This window comes from Hippichthys cyanospilos, chromosome 14 (assembly GCF_059441005.1).
Source record: "Hippichthys cyanospilos isolate Australia breed blue-spotted pipefish chromosome 14, RoL_Hcya_1.0, whole genome shotgun sequence".
NCBI classification, from domain to species: Eukaryota; Metazoa; Chordata; class Actinopteri; order Syngnathiformes; family Syngnathidae; genus Hippichthys; species Hippichthys cyanospilos.
In genome coordinates this window covers 13,970,680-13,986,763 of record NC_142382.1, presented here as the reverse complement: position 1 = coordinate 13,986,763, position 16,084 = coordinate 13,970,680, and the positions used below count along the sequence as shown (strand labels likewise).

Sequence of the window (16,084 nt, the reverse complement as noted above, 5' to 3'; positions counted from 1 at the left end):
CCTGGTCATATTATTAAACATGAATTCAAATACCAGTAAATGTAAGTACTGAATTAGGAATTCACCCGCCTACCCGTTACATCAGTGTTTCTCAAATAGTGGGGCAGACCCCCCTGTGGGGGTGCAGGGCGATGCCAAGGGGTCGCGGATGACCCAAGAGAAAATGATTTGGTTTTGCCATGTGAAGTATAATTGCGATAAAATAAGGATTGGCATCTTTTTTTGGGCACTTTGATGCACTTGGGTTTTTTTCTGCTTAGACATTACTTTAACCTGTATAAGTGCTCTACGAATGCAGTTAACAGTTGTTGAAAGTTTAATTTATGTTTTTTTTTCTTGTTTCAATGTTTAAAAAGGATACCGTTTTAGGTATACTTACACAATTTTTTCATATAATAATATTATTTATGTTCGGCGTGGCAAGTGCGGGGGTGCAAAATGTTCCTTGCTAAATATAATTGAGAAGCACTGCCTTACATTAAAACGATCAAGTCTAACACTTCAATTAAATCTGCTACTATTGCTGATGCTACCTGGCAAACCTATGCTGTTGAGTAATCAGGCCAAGTGTAGGAAAATGGGTGAATGCATTGTGTGCGAGTAAGTGAGTGCAATATACAAGCAAAGCTCTGTTCTGACTACCCTTCTCAGAGGTATTTAAATTGTGCTTAGCAACACGGTAGACTTGTTCTTCTCATAAATTTTGGACTATGAGACATATTTGCCAGCTGTAACAACACATTTGAGTAAGCATTCTTTGGTAAAATGTGATCAGAAGGAACGGCAACTGTGTCAGGCAGTGAGCATCAAAGTGTGCCGTCATTTCCGTTTATTAGTCCCGCCTATATGGAGCACATGTGAGGTGCTAGATAGTGGCTAATTTATGCTAGACGCAGGTATAATGCAGCCCAAGCCCCCGCTAAACATCAACAACAGGTTAAGTATGTTAATGTCAAGGTCGGTGAAATGAAGTCGTTAGCGTTCTGAATTGGCGATTGAACATGGTTTTAAAACAAATCTGTGTCGTTTGTATAGGGACTCAGAATCAACAGTTGCAGTCAAACTGGCTACCCTAAAGCAGCATGGTATGATGTATAGTACTTGATTTGGTACCCTTTCTGGCATGAATACAAATGACGTATTAACTGTTCTGCTTGTTATAAAGCGCTTTGGAACGATGCTGAAGCCTGAGTATTGTATACCTCTGAAGAGCCACAACTGAGGACACGGGCTGCAGCAGTGATGAAGTCGGCGATCAGCATTGTGAAGCCTGGCAGGCCAAGGAAGAAGAATCTTGGAGAGCAGGAACGGATAATGGTGTTCAAAGTATCCTGGTGACAGAAACACATACACTGTAAATATGTTGTTGCTTGTATCAACAACTGGATGAATGTCTGTACAATACTTAACATTGATATTGAGACATTGGGTAATTGTTAATAAATGATTTGTAAATCCTCCTTTCACCTCTCTTCTTACGAAGAGTTTGAGTGCTTTTGTGCTGCATTAAAAAAGGAAGGGGGGGGGGGGGGGGTTCGAAAAGATAGTTTGAAGTGATTTTTGCTGGCCAAATACAGTATCACTGTGATGTTATTGGTACCGAGATTTCATGAAACAATTCCATGGACTTCATTAGACCAATTGTGATACATGACAGAAAAAAAAAAAACTATTGATGACTGATTAATTGGCTGATAATGTAAAAAAAAATACGGTACATGAAAACTATATAAATATAAAAAAATATATTTTATATTATTTTTTGTTCATAAAATATATTTTTGCAAAAATCACAATAAAATTAATTTAAAGAGAACATAAAAAGTCCCTAACAAAATATGTGGTACTACGTGTTTTTGAGCAAATTATGTTGACTACAACTATGTTTGATTCGAGAGAATTCTACACCGGTGAAAAACAAATTCAGTATTGGGCACACTTAACCCAAACATCATTGCTCAGTAATCATTGGTGCAAGGAAGCTAGCTACTAATGCCGATGTGCACATTGCATACCCATTTCCCCAGTGATTGGCAAGCTAGTATCTTGTCAGCCTTTTGCTTCACTCTTAAAGCAAAACAGCTTCTATGCTTTGATTTCATTTAGTTTACTCAACATTGCAAACTATTATTTTTTTTACAAGAAATGCCAGGAATACAAAAGCTTCCAAAAGAGTTGTTGTTGCACAAATTTGTGCATTTTGCCACAAGCAATCAATTGAAGAGGGGCTAGAAATGTTTTGGGCAGAAATATCCTACCCCTTTCTGCTTCCAAAAGGTAGGCTAAGCATTTTAAGTGTGGTAAGGCACTCGACAGGATACAAAATCAACAACAGAAAAAAACAAGAGTGGCAAGATAGCAGCAAAAGAGAGGCAGCAGATGTATGGCCAGAGAGAAAACTAGAGAAAGAAAACTCTTGAAAGTTTTTGAGTCACATTTATGTACACTGATAAGAAAACCAGTAATTAAAGTAATTGTATTCTTTTGTTGGGCAAAAAAAAAAAAAAAACCTCATTGGCAGGTGGGTATTTTTTTTTCCAAAATTGGTGTATGCCATTAGTCGGTTGCATAAACTGCTGATGGATGGGTGGTGTAAAAAGGTTAAAAATATATAGAAATATGTAGACATATATGATGAAGCAGTAATAGACTACTTGTGTGATTGTGGTTAATGCAAAAAAACACTGATTACGCATGACTATGCACTGTGTTCGTCCGTGCTTTCTTATCTTACACTCACTCATGCATGTGTGTACAAAGGCAAGGTTCGGCTTTAAAACACCTGTCTTCTTGGCTATAAACCTGTGCAAATCCCACAGTTCAAACATCACACTGTTTTTATCTGAACCAAGGGTAACTCAGCAAACACAAAAAATAAAAAAAATTCCCCACTCTTGGATTGCCGTACTCGCTTTCTATCTTCACCCGCAACACAGACAAACAGCGTATGGCTGAACTGAAAAGAACGTGAATAAACAAAAAGGTAATATGCAGGAGGTGGATCCAACAGGACACACTGCTGGCAGAAAATTGGTGGGGAGAGCTTGAGGTTCCATTTTAGCCTCATTTTGTTGGTAATTGACCTCTGAAACATAATGTGCAGTGCAGTCAGAGGTAATTACTGTGCAACAAACTGTTGCTTGATTGCCTGAAATGAGCATTTTAGAAGAAGACACAAATGGAGAACGCAAAGTGTTTTCTGTTGCCTACATTTAAGGAGTCCATAGAAATGAGAATTGAGGCCCGTGTGGTTCTATGCAGGCAGAAAGAATGGTCCCACATATTAACAAAAGAAGCATTAGTGTAAGTCTGAATAGAGCCACCTCAGACCTTTTTCATTTGACCTCATTTCAAAAAGAGCACACCCTGTCCACCTGCCGGCTTCTGGGGTGACAGGGTGCACTGTGCCATTATGTCACGAAAAAAAAAAAACACAACTATTCGTCTCCAGTCTAATTCCCTAAATATGGATATTTCCAGGTTCCATGGAAGAAATAAAGGAATTGCTCCACACACCTTTTCTCTATAACTTCAACTGTCAAAAATACTAAATATGTTGCGGCTCTGAAAGTTGACCTCTTGGATGGATTACCACTGTCATGGCATGTCATGTCTTTATGAGAGCAGAGTAGGACAACCTATAAGGACAATGACCATGACCTTGTCCCTCTTGCCAGTTGAAGGGACAATCCCTCCAAGGGAAGTGTCATTTTGTCCGAAGCTTAACTGAATTTAATGGTGACGACTAACACCGGGAGTCCCTAATTGTCAACAGAGCATGGGTGTTTATAACAGATTATGTCATTATCTCATTTTATCTGTGCAAAAACCACAAGATGACATATAAATGATATCTTGAATCATCTAAATACAACAGCATGGCATTAAGCAATTTCAGATTGTCATTTAAAAACCATCAACAAAAATGGAACAACGGTATGGATAATTTATATACACATCAAAATATATGCATTTTCCTCTTTTTTGGGTGGGGAAGGGTGCCTTAGAGGAAAAGAGACAGGAGGAGGGGTTGAGTAAGAGCCACTTTCTTATGTTAAGCAGGCGTGCGGCTGTCCTCTATTGTGTGGTGTGAGGACTCTTTTCTCTGGCCAATTTGAGCATGCCTCAGTGGCCAGGCTGGCTTTGGCCCCCTGACGCATTATACAGAGCTGTAACAAAAGCGAGAGAATGTTGCCTTGTTCCTCAGTGTGCCCCCCTCATTGCTCCACTCTACACTACGATCCCCTGGCTCTCCTCCCGCTCCTTCTCTCACATACATGCACACACACACACACACACACACACACACACACACACACACACACACGAACACACACAGGCCAACCCACTCTGGGCCTCCGGCCGACTTGTCAGTCTAACGGAGCGCGACAGACGTCAATCCTTAATTAATGACGAATACGCGGCAGGGGCTCAAAACATTATTGAACGATATTGAAAACATTCTAATAAGCTTGTCGCACTGCCAAGGTGCAATAGAAACCCAGCCAGAAGGGCAACTACGCACGCACACACATACTTGCATCCAAAATACCCCCTATCCATACTTTTATCCCATTCTTTGTTTTTGGTTGGGTGGGGATGGGTGAGTGGGGGCCTTCATTCATCTCCACTCTGCATCGTCTGGAAGGAGTGATGCTCGGCCAGATTTAAATATGACGAAGGGTGCGACTAAAGAAAGGCTGGAAGATGCCAAAACGCAGAAGAATTCTTCAACACAGCCGGCTAGCAGGCAGTTATTTAACATGGCATCAAAAGACATTTCACCGACCGCCTATACTCACTGTATATCTGCATACTCACTAAGTTGATCTTCAGTGGACTAAAGTTACTAGGACACCAGGCTGTTACGTGAAACTCAAATGGAATGAACAATATAGTTTTCATTTTGCAGCTTTAATTGGTCACACTCTGCAAGGGTGTGATTGCATCTGTGGAAATGTGTGAGGTCAGAAACTGGTATTGCATGAAAAAGACTAACACAGTCACAATGTTCATGCACCACTGTAATAAAAATATAATTAGGATTGAGACCACAGGCGAACATATCACTGGTGCAGACGGTGCATTGGCACCCATGGCTGAAAGAGAAGCGTAGGGGCCCATGGAGCGCTTTATAAAAAAAGAAAGAAACTGAAAACTGAAAGAAAATTTACTAATTAGCGTGTGAAGATAAGCATAAAATGAGTGTAAGGTGAATCAAATAATCCAGAATCTTTTTCCTGTAAGGCTGCAGCTATTGGAAATTTTGGTATTCAGATCAAAATATAAGAATAACACATTTACACTTACAGTATGTATGACATAAGGATGACAGAGCTTCTCATCCATTTCTCTAAGGGAGAGTCCAGACACCTTGCGGAGGAAATTCATTTCGGTCGCTCGTATCTGGGATCTCATTCTTTCGAAGACAACCCCAGCTCATGAGTATAGGTCAGGGTAAGGAGGTAGATAAACCGGTAAATCGAGAACTTCCGTCTTTCGGCTCAGCTCCTTCTTCAACAGACTTCTTCGATGGACTGATATAAAGTCTGCATCACAGCAGACGCTGCACCGATCTGCCTGTCAATCTCCCGTTCCAACCTACCCAAACTCGTGACCAAGACCCCAAGATACTTGAACTCCACTTGGGACAGGACCTCATCTTTGACCTGGAAAGGGCACCATGCTTTTCTGACGGAGGAAGATGGTCTCAGATTTGAAGGTGCTTTTTTTCAGCTTCACATCAGCTGCAAACTGCTGGGGGTGGGGGGTGGGTGGGGTGGGGGGTGTCACACCTTGATAAAGCCAACAGCACCAAATGAGCAGCAAAAAAGCAGGGATGCAACGCTGGGACCCGGAAATCGGACCCCCTCAATGCTGATGCAAAAAATTCTGTATGTGAAAGTAGTGAACATAATCATGACAAAAGGCATTTTTGACGGCGTCTAACGCTCACTGGAAACAAATTGGACTTAATGCTGGCAATGTGGACAAAACTTTTACAACAGTCGTATAGAGGCTGAGCATCCTGTATCAGGGGTGTCTTACCCTGTACGCCCAAAGCAGCTCACAGAGAACTCCCCAAGGAACATTATTGAACGCCAAACTCTCATGAACCTGCCGTTAGTGTTTAGCAGGTTGGCTGTTCCACAGCCGGGACGAAGACCACACTGCTCCTCCTGAATAAGAGGTTCTACTTCCTTACTTGTATGGCTGAAGAATGTGATTCTTCCCTCCCAATTACACCCCTCCAGGTCTCACTGTCAGTGCCCAAGTAAGCGTTCAAGTCCCTCAGCAGAACCAGGGAGTTCCCCAGAGGGAGTGATCTCCAGGAGAAACTCTAGGGTGGGTGTTTCAGAGGTCAACTACCAACAAGGATGGACACTTTGAACTGCTGTTTGCTCAATCAGTCAGGGCCCATCCCCACACCCAAAAGTAGAGGGAGGCTACCCTATAGTCCACCGGAGTAAACCCCAATGTACAGGCTCCAAGTTGGGGGACAATAAGAAGGCAGACACCTGCCCGCTGCCTCTCACCTAGGACAACGCCAAACTAGAAGTGTCCAACCCCTCTGGAGAGGACTGTTTGTCAGAGCATAAACCGTGTGTGGAGGTGAGCCTGACTATATCTAGTTGGGACTTCTCTGCCTCTAAAACCAGCATAGCAGTCTTCCCGGCCAGAGAGGTGACATTCAATGTCCCTAGAGCTAGATTGTGTAGCCGGGGATCAGAGCGTCAAGGCAGTTTAAGAGATGAACATGACTGCACCTTTTGATCCTGACAGTTTGATTGTTGCCATTTGTACTGATCACTTTTGATCAAACCAGGTGGAGTCAAATTTGTTCTGTCACTTCATCTCCACAAAAATGCACGGGGGATTATCTAAAATGTCAGTATTAAAAATAAAGAAATAAAAACTGCTGCTAACAGAAGCACGCATATATATATATATATATATATATATATATATATATATATATATATATAGCTTTTATTAAACTGATAAGTATTATGAAAAATCTCAGCTTTATCTGAAAAGTGAGCCTGGATCCTGCTTTATGTTTATTTGCACACTTGACATTAATTTCGTTCTAATCTGCTGAGTAAAAAGAAAGTGTTTTGAAAACTGGAACATTTATGTAAGACATTATTTTAAAACTTGCACAAAAAATGTGCCTAATTGTCGTGGACTCAGTCACGTGACATCTCATCTCGTGGCATTTGGGTCTCGTCCTGTCCCTAAAAAGCAGTCTTCAAAAGGTGATTTAGGAAATATGTCAGTACATCCAACAGGCCTCAAATCTCTAGATAATGGTTAACTAAGGCAGCACACATCAAGCATCTTCTCTTCCTAGATCAGCAGAGACATATCACCTTGAAATCTGCTGCAATTAAATTTGGGGGAGATGGGCTTTTTGTGTATGCAGGAAGTCTTAAATCTTTGAGTTTAACTGATGAAATGTTCATTTCATGAAGAATTGTATTCATTGTGTGTACAGATCATTACACAAAACTACAAGCGATTCAAACTTCTGAAACAAAAGGGTAGTTACCATCAATTTGACATTGTTGGCAAGTATAAACAGATGTTTTCCACAAGACACAACATGATAATTTTGAGTTTACCGCTGCAGTCAAGAGTGCTTAAAAGAAATCAAATGCTGGTACAGTGGTGCTACCTACTGGTCATACCTGATCATTGCTAGTAAAGCCTTTGTGCATAACGTGGTAGAGGTGTACCAGGAAGTCAGTGTTAGGGAGGACATCCTGATGTCTGGTCATCATCTCACAGATCAACTTATAGGCTTGCAATTTGCCTGCTTTGTATTCTGCTGGCAGCATGGTGGCCTGTATGAGATATAGGGAACATAATCATTGTGAAAACGGTGTATCAGTCAAATCGCTCTTGCTGTTCAACAGACACCTTTGCCTTTTTTTGATCTAATTAAATTTACCACAGGTGAATTAGGCCTATTCCCATTCTTTGCCTTACACAGTAATTCTCTGCCAATTAAGATAAAGTTGCACAATCTACTGAAAACCTGTGTAAGACGTGTATCAACTAATGTGCATTTAAAATACCACATATGGAAAACTAGATAGCTGCTGTTGTTAGAGGTAACGTATTGTGAATACCCTGAAAAGCCAGGAGGCAAGCATGCGGAGGGGAGGAATAAATGTAGGCTGGGGAGGAGAAGACTGGTTGTCCACACTGATACCAAGGTTATCTCGAATCTGGAAGCAGACATTTATCACCAAGTAGTTAAAACAACCAATAAAACTAATTTTGAGTGGAAATTGTGTGGGATAATGTACATTAGCTTGATTGGGTTTCCATTTTACCTTTGCAAGTTTTTGCCACAGCTCATAGAGATAGGAAAACACTTTTGCATGGATTTTGGGGCATCTGATGTTGTTGACATCTCCAAGGATACCCAAAATTCTCCTCCACAGGACAAAGGCTGAATCGGCATGCCATCCTGTCAAGGTTCCTCCCGCAATTATGCTAACGTCATCAGTCAGACACTCACTGCTGTCTGCAAGGTCGAAAAGAGAAAGCAAGCATGTAAGTGTTATGTGATGATAAAACTTTATTTTGGCAGGACCAGATTTGCTGTTGTGAATGTCACAGAATGGGTCAAAACATTTTTCAATGGGAAAGGATTTAATCAGGAAGTGCTGAATGGCATTCAGAAAAGCAATTTCTAATGCAGTACGTTTGTACAAATTTGTACTTAAAGGATTAGTATGAGTCACTAGTTGATTAAATCCATGTTCACCGAAGTGCTGAGCTGTAAAAAGACATTCATGGTCACATGCAACAGCCCAACTATTACGTTCGGACTTGTAGGAAGACAGCGCCACTTAGTGGCCAGCAGAGCAGTGACAAAAGGAGAGGAATTTGATGGAAACAGGAAACAGAAAATTGTCAGGTAAACTTTTAGTAATTTATTAATAAATTTATCCCCATTCATATGGAAAAATTAATCATTTAAATCCAATGAAGCAACTGATGAATAAATGAATGAATGGGGGTGAAACATTGTAAAGCTGTAAAGTCAAGGTTGAGCTGAAAATTGCAGAGCATGAGGACACAGTGATGAGTAGCAGTAGCTACAGTATGGAGCAGTACCCAAGTGGCGTGGCATATGTAAGACAGACTGATGAATGCTGTCATCCAGGGGGCAGTCCTGCGGGCACTCAGTGTGCACCACCAGGGCAGGGGAGGCGGGGGGGTTCTGAGGATAGTGGTAGTGGTGTTGGGGTGGGGATGACGAGTGGGGAGAGAGATTACACTCGGGACCTATAAACAAGGGACAGGGATAAAAAATGGGTTTGGGGAGGGGAGGGGAAATGACAAAGACAGAAACTTCATGATGATCACAAACAACCAAACATCACAACTATGTACGTGTGTAAGGATCTGGGAGACATCTCGCTAACATGCTTTACTTTGTCTTCCATCAATGTACACAGAGTACACTAAACGCAGTCCTTATAGAGCATGCTAAAAGTAATGTGTCTATTGTACTGCATGAGTCCTCTGGTGTAAAATTATGCAGCGGGTGAGATTCTATATGATTTGTCACCTGCTAAAGCCTCATGGTGACTGAGCAGCAAACTGCCCTGGCTCTGCGGGTCACCGGTCACGTCCATGTGTGCTGATTGAGTGGACTGATTGTCAGCCTCCTCGTCAAAAACCTGCCAAGTGACCTCGGCTTCATTCAGGTAGCCATTTGACGTCTCGCTGCTAATACTCTCACCTGGGAAAAGAAATGATGATTAATACCTAACTAAAACACAGTCAAAGACTTCATTCTAACTTTTCTCTCTGAGCTGGGTCCTTGCATGGTGACGGTATGCTTCAGCACTATTTTCTGTCTCAACTGGACTGCTGCTTTGGTGGATCAGGATCTACAAGAAAAAGAAAATATCAAGAATTGAGTTTGTTTCTGCATATGATGCAAGTATGCTAAACACATGGGTTTCTCACAATTGGTGGTTCACCGCTCTCTCGTTTCTCAGATGTTCCGCTGTCCGAACCGCAGGAAGTAGGTGAATGCTCCCTCTTCTGGCCTGGAGAGTAGGATGTGTGATGAATCCAGATAGAGGTGGATGGAAAACGGTGGTAAAATAAAGATTTGCTTACAATGCATGTAAAAGACTGTGACTATGTCCTTGTTAAACCCACTTAACAAATACATTTGCATTGTTGTACATGGGTGATGATATCATCTTCCCAAAATATTTTTCAAAGGTCTTTGAACTAAATCAAATATTGTATCAGTATGGTAATTTTTATTATGGGTGAATACTTTCTTCTGCATTGAAGCATGACAGGTAAGTTATCCATTTTTGACAAAACCTAAGCTCATTAACTCTAGCTTTTCTAAATATTTTGAATCTTCATTGCCGAAAAAGCATCCAGACTTTCAATCTTGAGGTGACTGAATGCTGAACGCCTCCCACGGGGTGACAGACAGACAATTTGAAGATTAATATATTTGCTCTCAAGCCTTTTTTCAACACTTTACAGAGTTCAAGTATTGTGTAAAAATACTTTTTCTACATAGGACCACATAGGATTGTATTTTTTCTTAATAAACAAAACTCTTATTTAAAAACTGCATTTTGCATTAATCGTGTTCCCTTGGTGAATATATAATACATAATATAATATATAATACAGTATATATATATATATATATATATATATATATATATATATATATATATATATATATATATATATATATATATATACACACACACACACACACACACATATATGTATACATCTAATACCTTGTAATGTGTCAGAAAGCTGCTGCGTAATATCTGAGGTGCTGCTGCTTCGTGGGAGCGGGCTATCTCCTCCTCCTAACTCCTCCCCACATTCTGACAGCTGACACTCCTCTACATCTGCTCAAAAGGGCAAAAGACAACACATAATGAGAAAACAGTGACATGACCAACTACTCTGTATGCTTTATAAATCCTGACATGTAAACGCAATGAGCAAACTTGAAGTCATGCACACATGCAGCGGTGATGGAGATGCAAGTCCAAGATTTTCCCCAGAGGAAAGTCTGGAAATAACGCAAAATCCTCTGCATCACATAGTAATACAGCAGTCAGTTTATGTGATGGGACGACAGATGAATGATAAAGGAAGGGCGGAGGCCACAAACACACAAATGCTGAACATTCACCTCTCCAAAGCCACTTTACCTGAGAGTCTGTGAGAGCAAGCAGAGTTACCAGAAGAGATACCAGGCAAGAAAGAGCTCACAGTGTGAAGCAGTGTAGGAACGCTTTTAGTAGTGGGCAAAGCCTCGCATAGGTGAACACAGTTGCTTATGGACTGGCTTCGTTTAGCTTCCATCAGTGACAGAAAACAGAATGTTGGAAAAAGGAAGAAATAAAGAGAATAAAGACAGTATTCAAAAATAGTGGAGTACAGTCTGTTGAATGAAAATATTAACATGAACACATTTGAAAAACCCTATTGAGTGAATTTTAGAGTTTTTGTTTCATAAATTCATTACATATGTTGGAAGATAATTGCTGAAAAGATGTGCAAGGTCAGAGAACAATGTAGCATTGAATTGTTGAGACACAGCACTTTCATCATTTCAGTTCTTCCAATTTCTACTGAGTGCATTTGTTCCATTAGTGGCTTTCCGGCACAATTTCAAATTACTTCGATTTTACAACAAGGCTCATTTCTATAAAGACCACATAATATGAAGTGGACGTGCGCATAGCATCTGACAGATGGGAGATTGACTAAAGATTTCACGATTCCGATGCCTTATCTTTTATACTAGTATAAATAGACATACAATATTTGGTTCATTCATCCAAATTGAAAAAAACATTTTTACCTTATAGGGACTTTGAGAGATCTAGTGTTACAAACAATACATGTTTATACCACAATTTATTAGAAATGCATACGGTATATCCCTGTATGTATATACAATAGCACATGATTACTTATACCCGATAATCTGCCTAAATATATTTCACTACTTTCAAAGCCAACAACAAGCCAACATCAAACAACAAGTCTGGATTCTTCTTGATGTCTCTTCCCAAGAGGGAGTTTTCCCTTGCCTCTGTCGCCTCGTCCTTCCTCATATTGGGATCTGTTTAGGCTCAATAAGTCTATTAATAAGTGAGAAAAGTGGTTTTGGACTTGCTCCTTAAGTGCGCCCAAGTGTCCTGAGAAAACGTCTGTTCAGATTTGGCTATAAAATTAAATTGAATGAAATAGTAAATCATAAATTGGTTGTTAATTTTCATGGTTACGTTGAAAACCAGTGTACTATTCCATGAGACAAAGATAAACGATTTCATGTTGAGACTTGAAACTTACTGTATACTCTCACCCAAATTTATAGTCAACAATACTGCGAAGGTTTTAATTAGATTTTGTTCATAAATCCATCTTGTTCCATTATTATTGAGATGCAATATCAAGTGTTGCCAACAGATTAAAAAAGAGATTACTGACAATTCATTGAGGTTTATAATGAATTGATCCAATTTATCTTTTGAATTCCACTTGAAGAAAAGTCAAAGAAAAACCTTCAACTAGAACTTTTTTTTTAAGGTAGGTTCATTGTTTTGTGACATGGCTTCTGTCATTTATTCCCTTTGATGGACTTTAAGAGTTGTACGTTTGTCTTATGCTGTGCTGGCTGTAACCTTTAGTTTTGACCATCAAGGTGAATGATGCAATTTTCTTTTGACAATTTCTAAACAATTAGAAATTCTAAAATAAAAAAAAAATGCTAGCTGTGGCTGCAGTCAACAGCTTGTGCTTTGGATTCATGTGGTAGTCTAAATTTCTAAATCTGCTTCCCTGGTAAGCAAGCTCGGACTCACAAAAAATGCATTTCAGTCTACTTTGATCAAAAATCCCTTTTTTTTTTAAAGTTAGGTTTACCATACATGGGACCAACAATTCTCACATATTTTTCATTTTGAAATCTTACTTCTGGCCTTCCAGCCACAACGGAAGCCTATCAGGTTATGTAAAACAATAAATGACAATCAGTGTCCACTCAAGGTGTGATTGACCTTTGTAACCCAAACTCAACAACTAAAGGAAAAGAAGCCCCATTTAGCAATTAAAAATTACATATACATGATTAAAAAAAAGAATACTTTAACTTTGACCTTATTTAATTGATCATAACTAATCCGTGATTCTGACAACCCTAATAGATGAACAAAGTCCAAATAGCACTGGCAAACTAAAATCTGTTAACACAAAATAATACGAGTTTGTTTTTGCGTGAATGAGTAAAAACAATTTTTGACAATTGTCAGTGATAAGTCATAGCATTTGGATGTGTTTGTCACTTCAAGCCTAATTGTCAATGTGAGAAATTAAACCCATTTCCGTGGGTGATACCGTATAATGTGTCTGCCACAGGTCACCACTCTTTGCCTTGAATGCATGTTGAGTTTTAATTATACTCTTAAAGAAACTATCAAAAACTGCTGCGCAATTAAGTGTAGTCTTTCTTTAGAAGAATAGAGAGAAGAGCTGATGGGGCCTTTGAAGATCATTGGGGAAGAAATCCAATTAAGCGCAGAGAAAAAGAATTTGAGGCAATTGTGTTTAATATATTACATAGAGATGGACATGCTTGCAAATTTAGGACTTTTTTTTCCTTCCTTCAGGCTCAAATGCTGCTTCTTTTTCGTGGACCTTGTCATCTCAGAGCATTACGAGTAAATGACAAAAACAAATGTGACCGTCTCACTTTTATCTTTCCTATTGAGATTCAGTATAAACCAAAATATTCATGTATGCGAGCCATGCATTTTAGCGAGTTACTCGTCTCAATTTATAATTAGCCTGCCACATCTCTATCAGATAAGGGCCGTTGCTGCGTCTGGACTGAGCTTGTAACAATGGGCGTCCTAAGCCAGCCTTTGACATACTGTCAAGACATGGAAATGGAGTCAGTGTGCAATGACATGTGAGGGAGACAATAGGGGCCATCTGCTTGAAGCTTTTTGTCATTGGTGTTTGGCCTTTCAACAGCACCTGGGGTGTTGTATACATGGATCCGTCACATGGATCTCAACACAGTCACTGCATTTGAGAGCATCTAAAGCTTAGTTGCATCAGCATCTTAAACAAAGGCATAGGATGTAGAAAATATAGACGTAAAAAAACACCAATTACAGCCTCAAGTAATAGTCATATTGGGGATAAAACAGAGAATAATAATAGCTCCATTACATAAAACTACTGTGAAGAGAAGGATATGATTTCTAACTTAAGCTTTGAAATCAATGCATTTACAGAGCTTTTTTTAAAATATTTTTTAAACTAAAGGTGGACAATGCCTCATTTTAATTGACTAACTGAATGTCCCTACCGGAAGCTTTCTGTCGGACGATGTTTCGGGCCTTCTCCACACCAGGAGCCCCTGATGTGGTGGCAGAACGAATCCTCATTGGCTCCTGAACTCCAGTCCCAGTTAGGTCTCCTTGGTTCCTCCAACTTAGAGAGAAGGAACGTGCAACTGCAGCTGCTTTCTGTGAGTCCTGAATCACTCCTGTCACGGAGAGAAAATTAGTCTGGTCATGTATTGTTTTGGCGATCATTTGGATTTATATTCTTAAGAGTTTTCATTTATCTTTAAGCAATAAAGATATAAATGGCGCACATTTTTGTTAAAATAAAGATGAAAAATGTTTTCAATTACAAACGGAATCATTTTTTGTTAATTCTCCTTTTTAAATGTATGCATTTACACAACACTAAATAGGAGGTTTCATTCCCTCAGGTAGGCCTGTGTGGCATGTTGCTGAGGCGCTTCTGGTCTTAGGACTTCTAGCAATGAAGATACGTACAACCTGACCCAATGGCTTTTGAGCCTTGGGGCTTGCCGAGCTTAGGGACAGCATCTGCTGAGCCGATGTTTGGCTGCATGATCTTATCTTAATGCATCAGCAATCATTGTGACCCGAATTTCAAAAACATTAGTTTGCAATCTTTTCTGGTTGCTTTCTTTTAAATATATTAGAAAATCACACGTGCCCCCTGGAGGCCTTCAGATACTCTGAGGGTTAATATAAACACATTTGAGTTGGCCCAGAAACTAGGGTGCATACATTTTGAAGCCACAACTGCTCCAAGTGTTGATATTAGAACCTCTAGGTTTTGGTGAGAAAAGGATGCATTCAATACATGCGTTTTTACGAGCCTTCAGCATTTTCGGCAACTTGTATAAATGTTGATTGGCTGGTTTTACACGTTGAAAGACTCTTGGAAGACCAAATATGAAAAAACATGTGTGTGTGTGTGTGTGTGTGTATGTGTATATATATATATATATATATATATATATATATATATATATATATATATATATATATATATATATAAAACCGCGGAGGTTTTTGTCCCCCACTTACGCACAGACCTTCCGTCTTACGAACAATACGACATGCCGGCCATTGTATTCGTACATTTATTTTCGCTTTGCTACGTCAACTCATTCAGAAGTTGACGCTCATCACGGCAACGTCGAACGCTATTGCTCTTACAATGTCACAGTCACTGTCTCAGTCACGGAGATGCTATTGGCCGGCGTCATGTCAATCACAGAAATGCCGATATGCTATTGGCCGAACGCCTTCATCTAGCTTGATGGCACAGCTGGTCGGGACGGAAGGAAGGAGAGAAAATGAGTGAAAAACGGAAGGAAGGAATGTTGTGAAGACTTTGCAAACTTTATCTATTAGACATGGCTTCTAAAATTGCAAGTGGCGGTAAAGGAAGAAGTTAGAGAATGATGACAATAGAAACCAAGCAGGAGATAATAAAAAAAATACGAAGGAGGCGCACCCATAGTTAACCTTACTCGTGAGTATGGACGTAACCGCTCGGCAACCTTCTAAAGGCAAGACTTTCCTTGCCGGGGGACGGACCTCGCTGGGGGACGGACCTCGCTCGACAACAAAATGGAGAGGCTTCTTCTATTATGGACTAAAGAGAAGGAAATCGCCGGTGATATGTTTTAGTTTTAGAAAAGTTCTTGTTTAAGAAAATA

At 39.9% G+C, this 16,084-nt stretch overlaps 1 protein-coding gene across 2 annotated transcripts in view; it reads right to left on the bottom strand.

Moving 5' to 3' along the window:
- ralgapa2 (Ral GTPase activating protein catalytic subunit alpha 2) overlaps positions 1-16,084 on the bottom strand; it is a 100,406-nt gene that overhangs the window by 54,361 nt on the left and 29,961 nt on the right. The window contains exons 16-26 of one of the 2 annotated variants that reach the window (XM_088432828.1): positions 14,405-14,584; positions 11,232-11,378; positions 10,806-10,922; positions 9,994-10,076; positions 9,824-9,914; positions 9,590-9,763; positions 9,133-9,303; positions 8,343-8,536; positions 8,136-8,234; positions 7,692-7,847; positions 1,203-1,331 (exon numbers count right to left, since the gene is read on the bottom strand). In XM_088432828.1, the coding sequence (XP_088288954.1) occupies positions 1,203-1,331; positions 7,692-7,847; positions 8,136-8,234; positions 8,343-8,536; positions 9,133-9,303; positions 9,590-9,763; positions 9,824-9,914; positions 9,994-10,076; positions 10,806-10,922; positions 11,232-11,378; positions 14,405-14,584 (1,541 nt within the window). The remainder of the gene's footprint in view (positions 1-1,202; positions 1,332-7,691; positions 7,848-8,135; positions 8,235-8,342; positions 8,537-9,132; positions 9,304-9,589; positions 9,764-9,823; positions 9,915-9,993; positions 10,077-10,805; positions 10,923-11,231; positions 11,379-14,404; positions 14,585-16,084) is intronic. The other variant, XM_088432827.1, reaches the window with a different exon arrangement.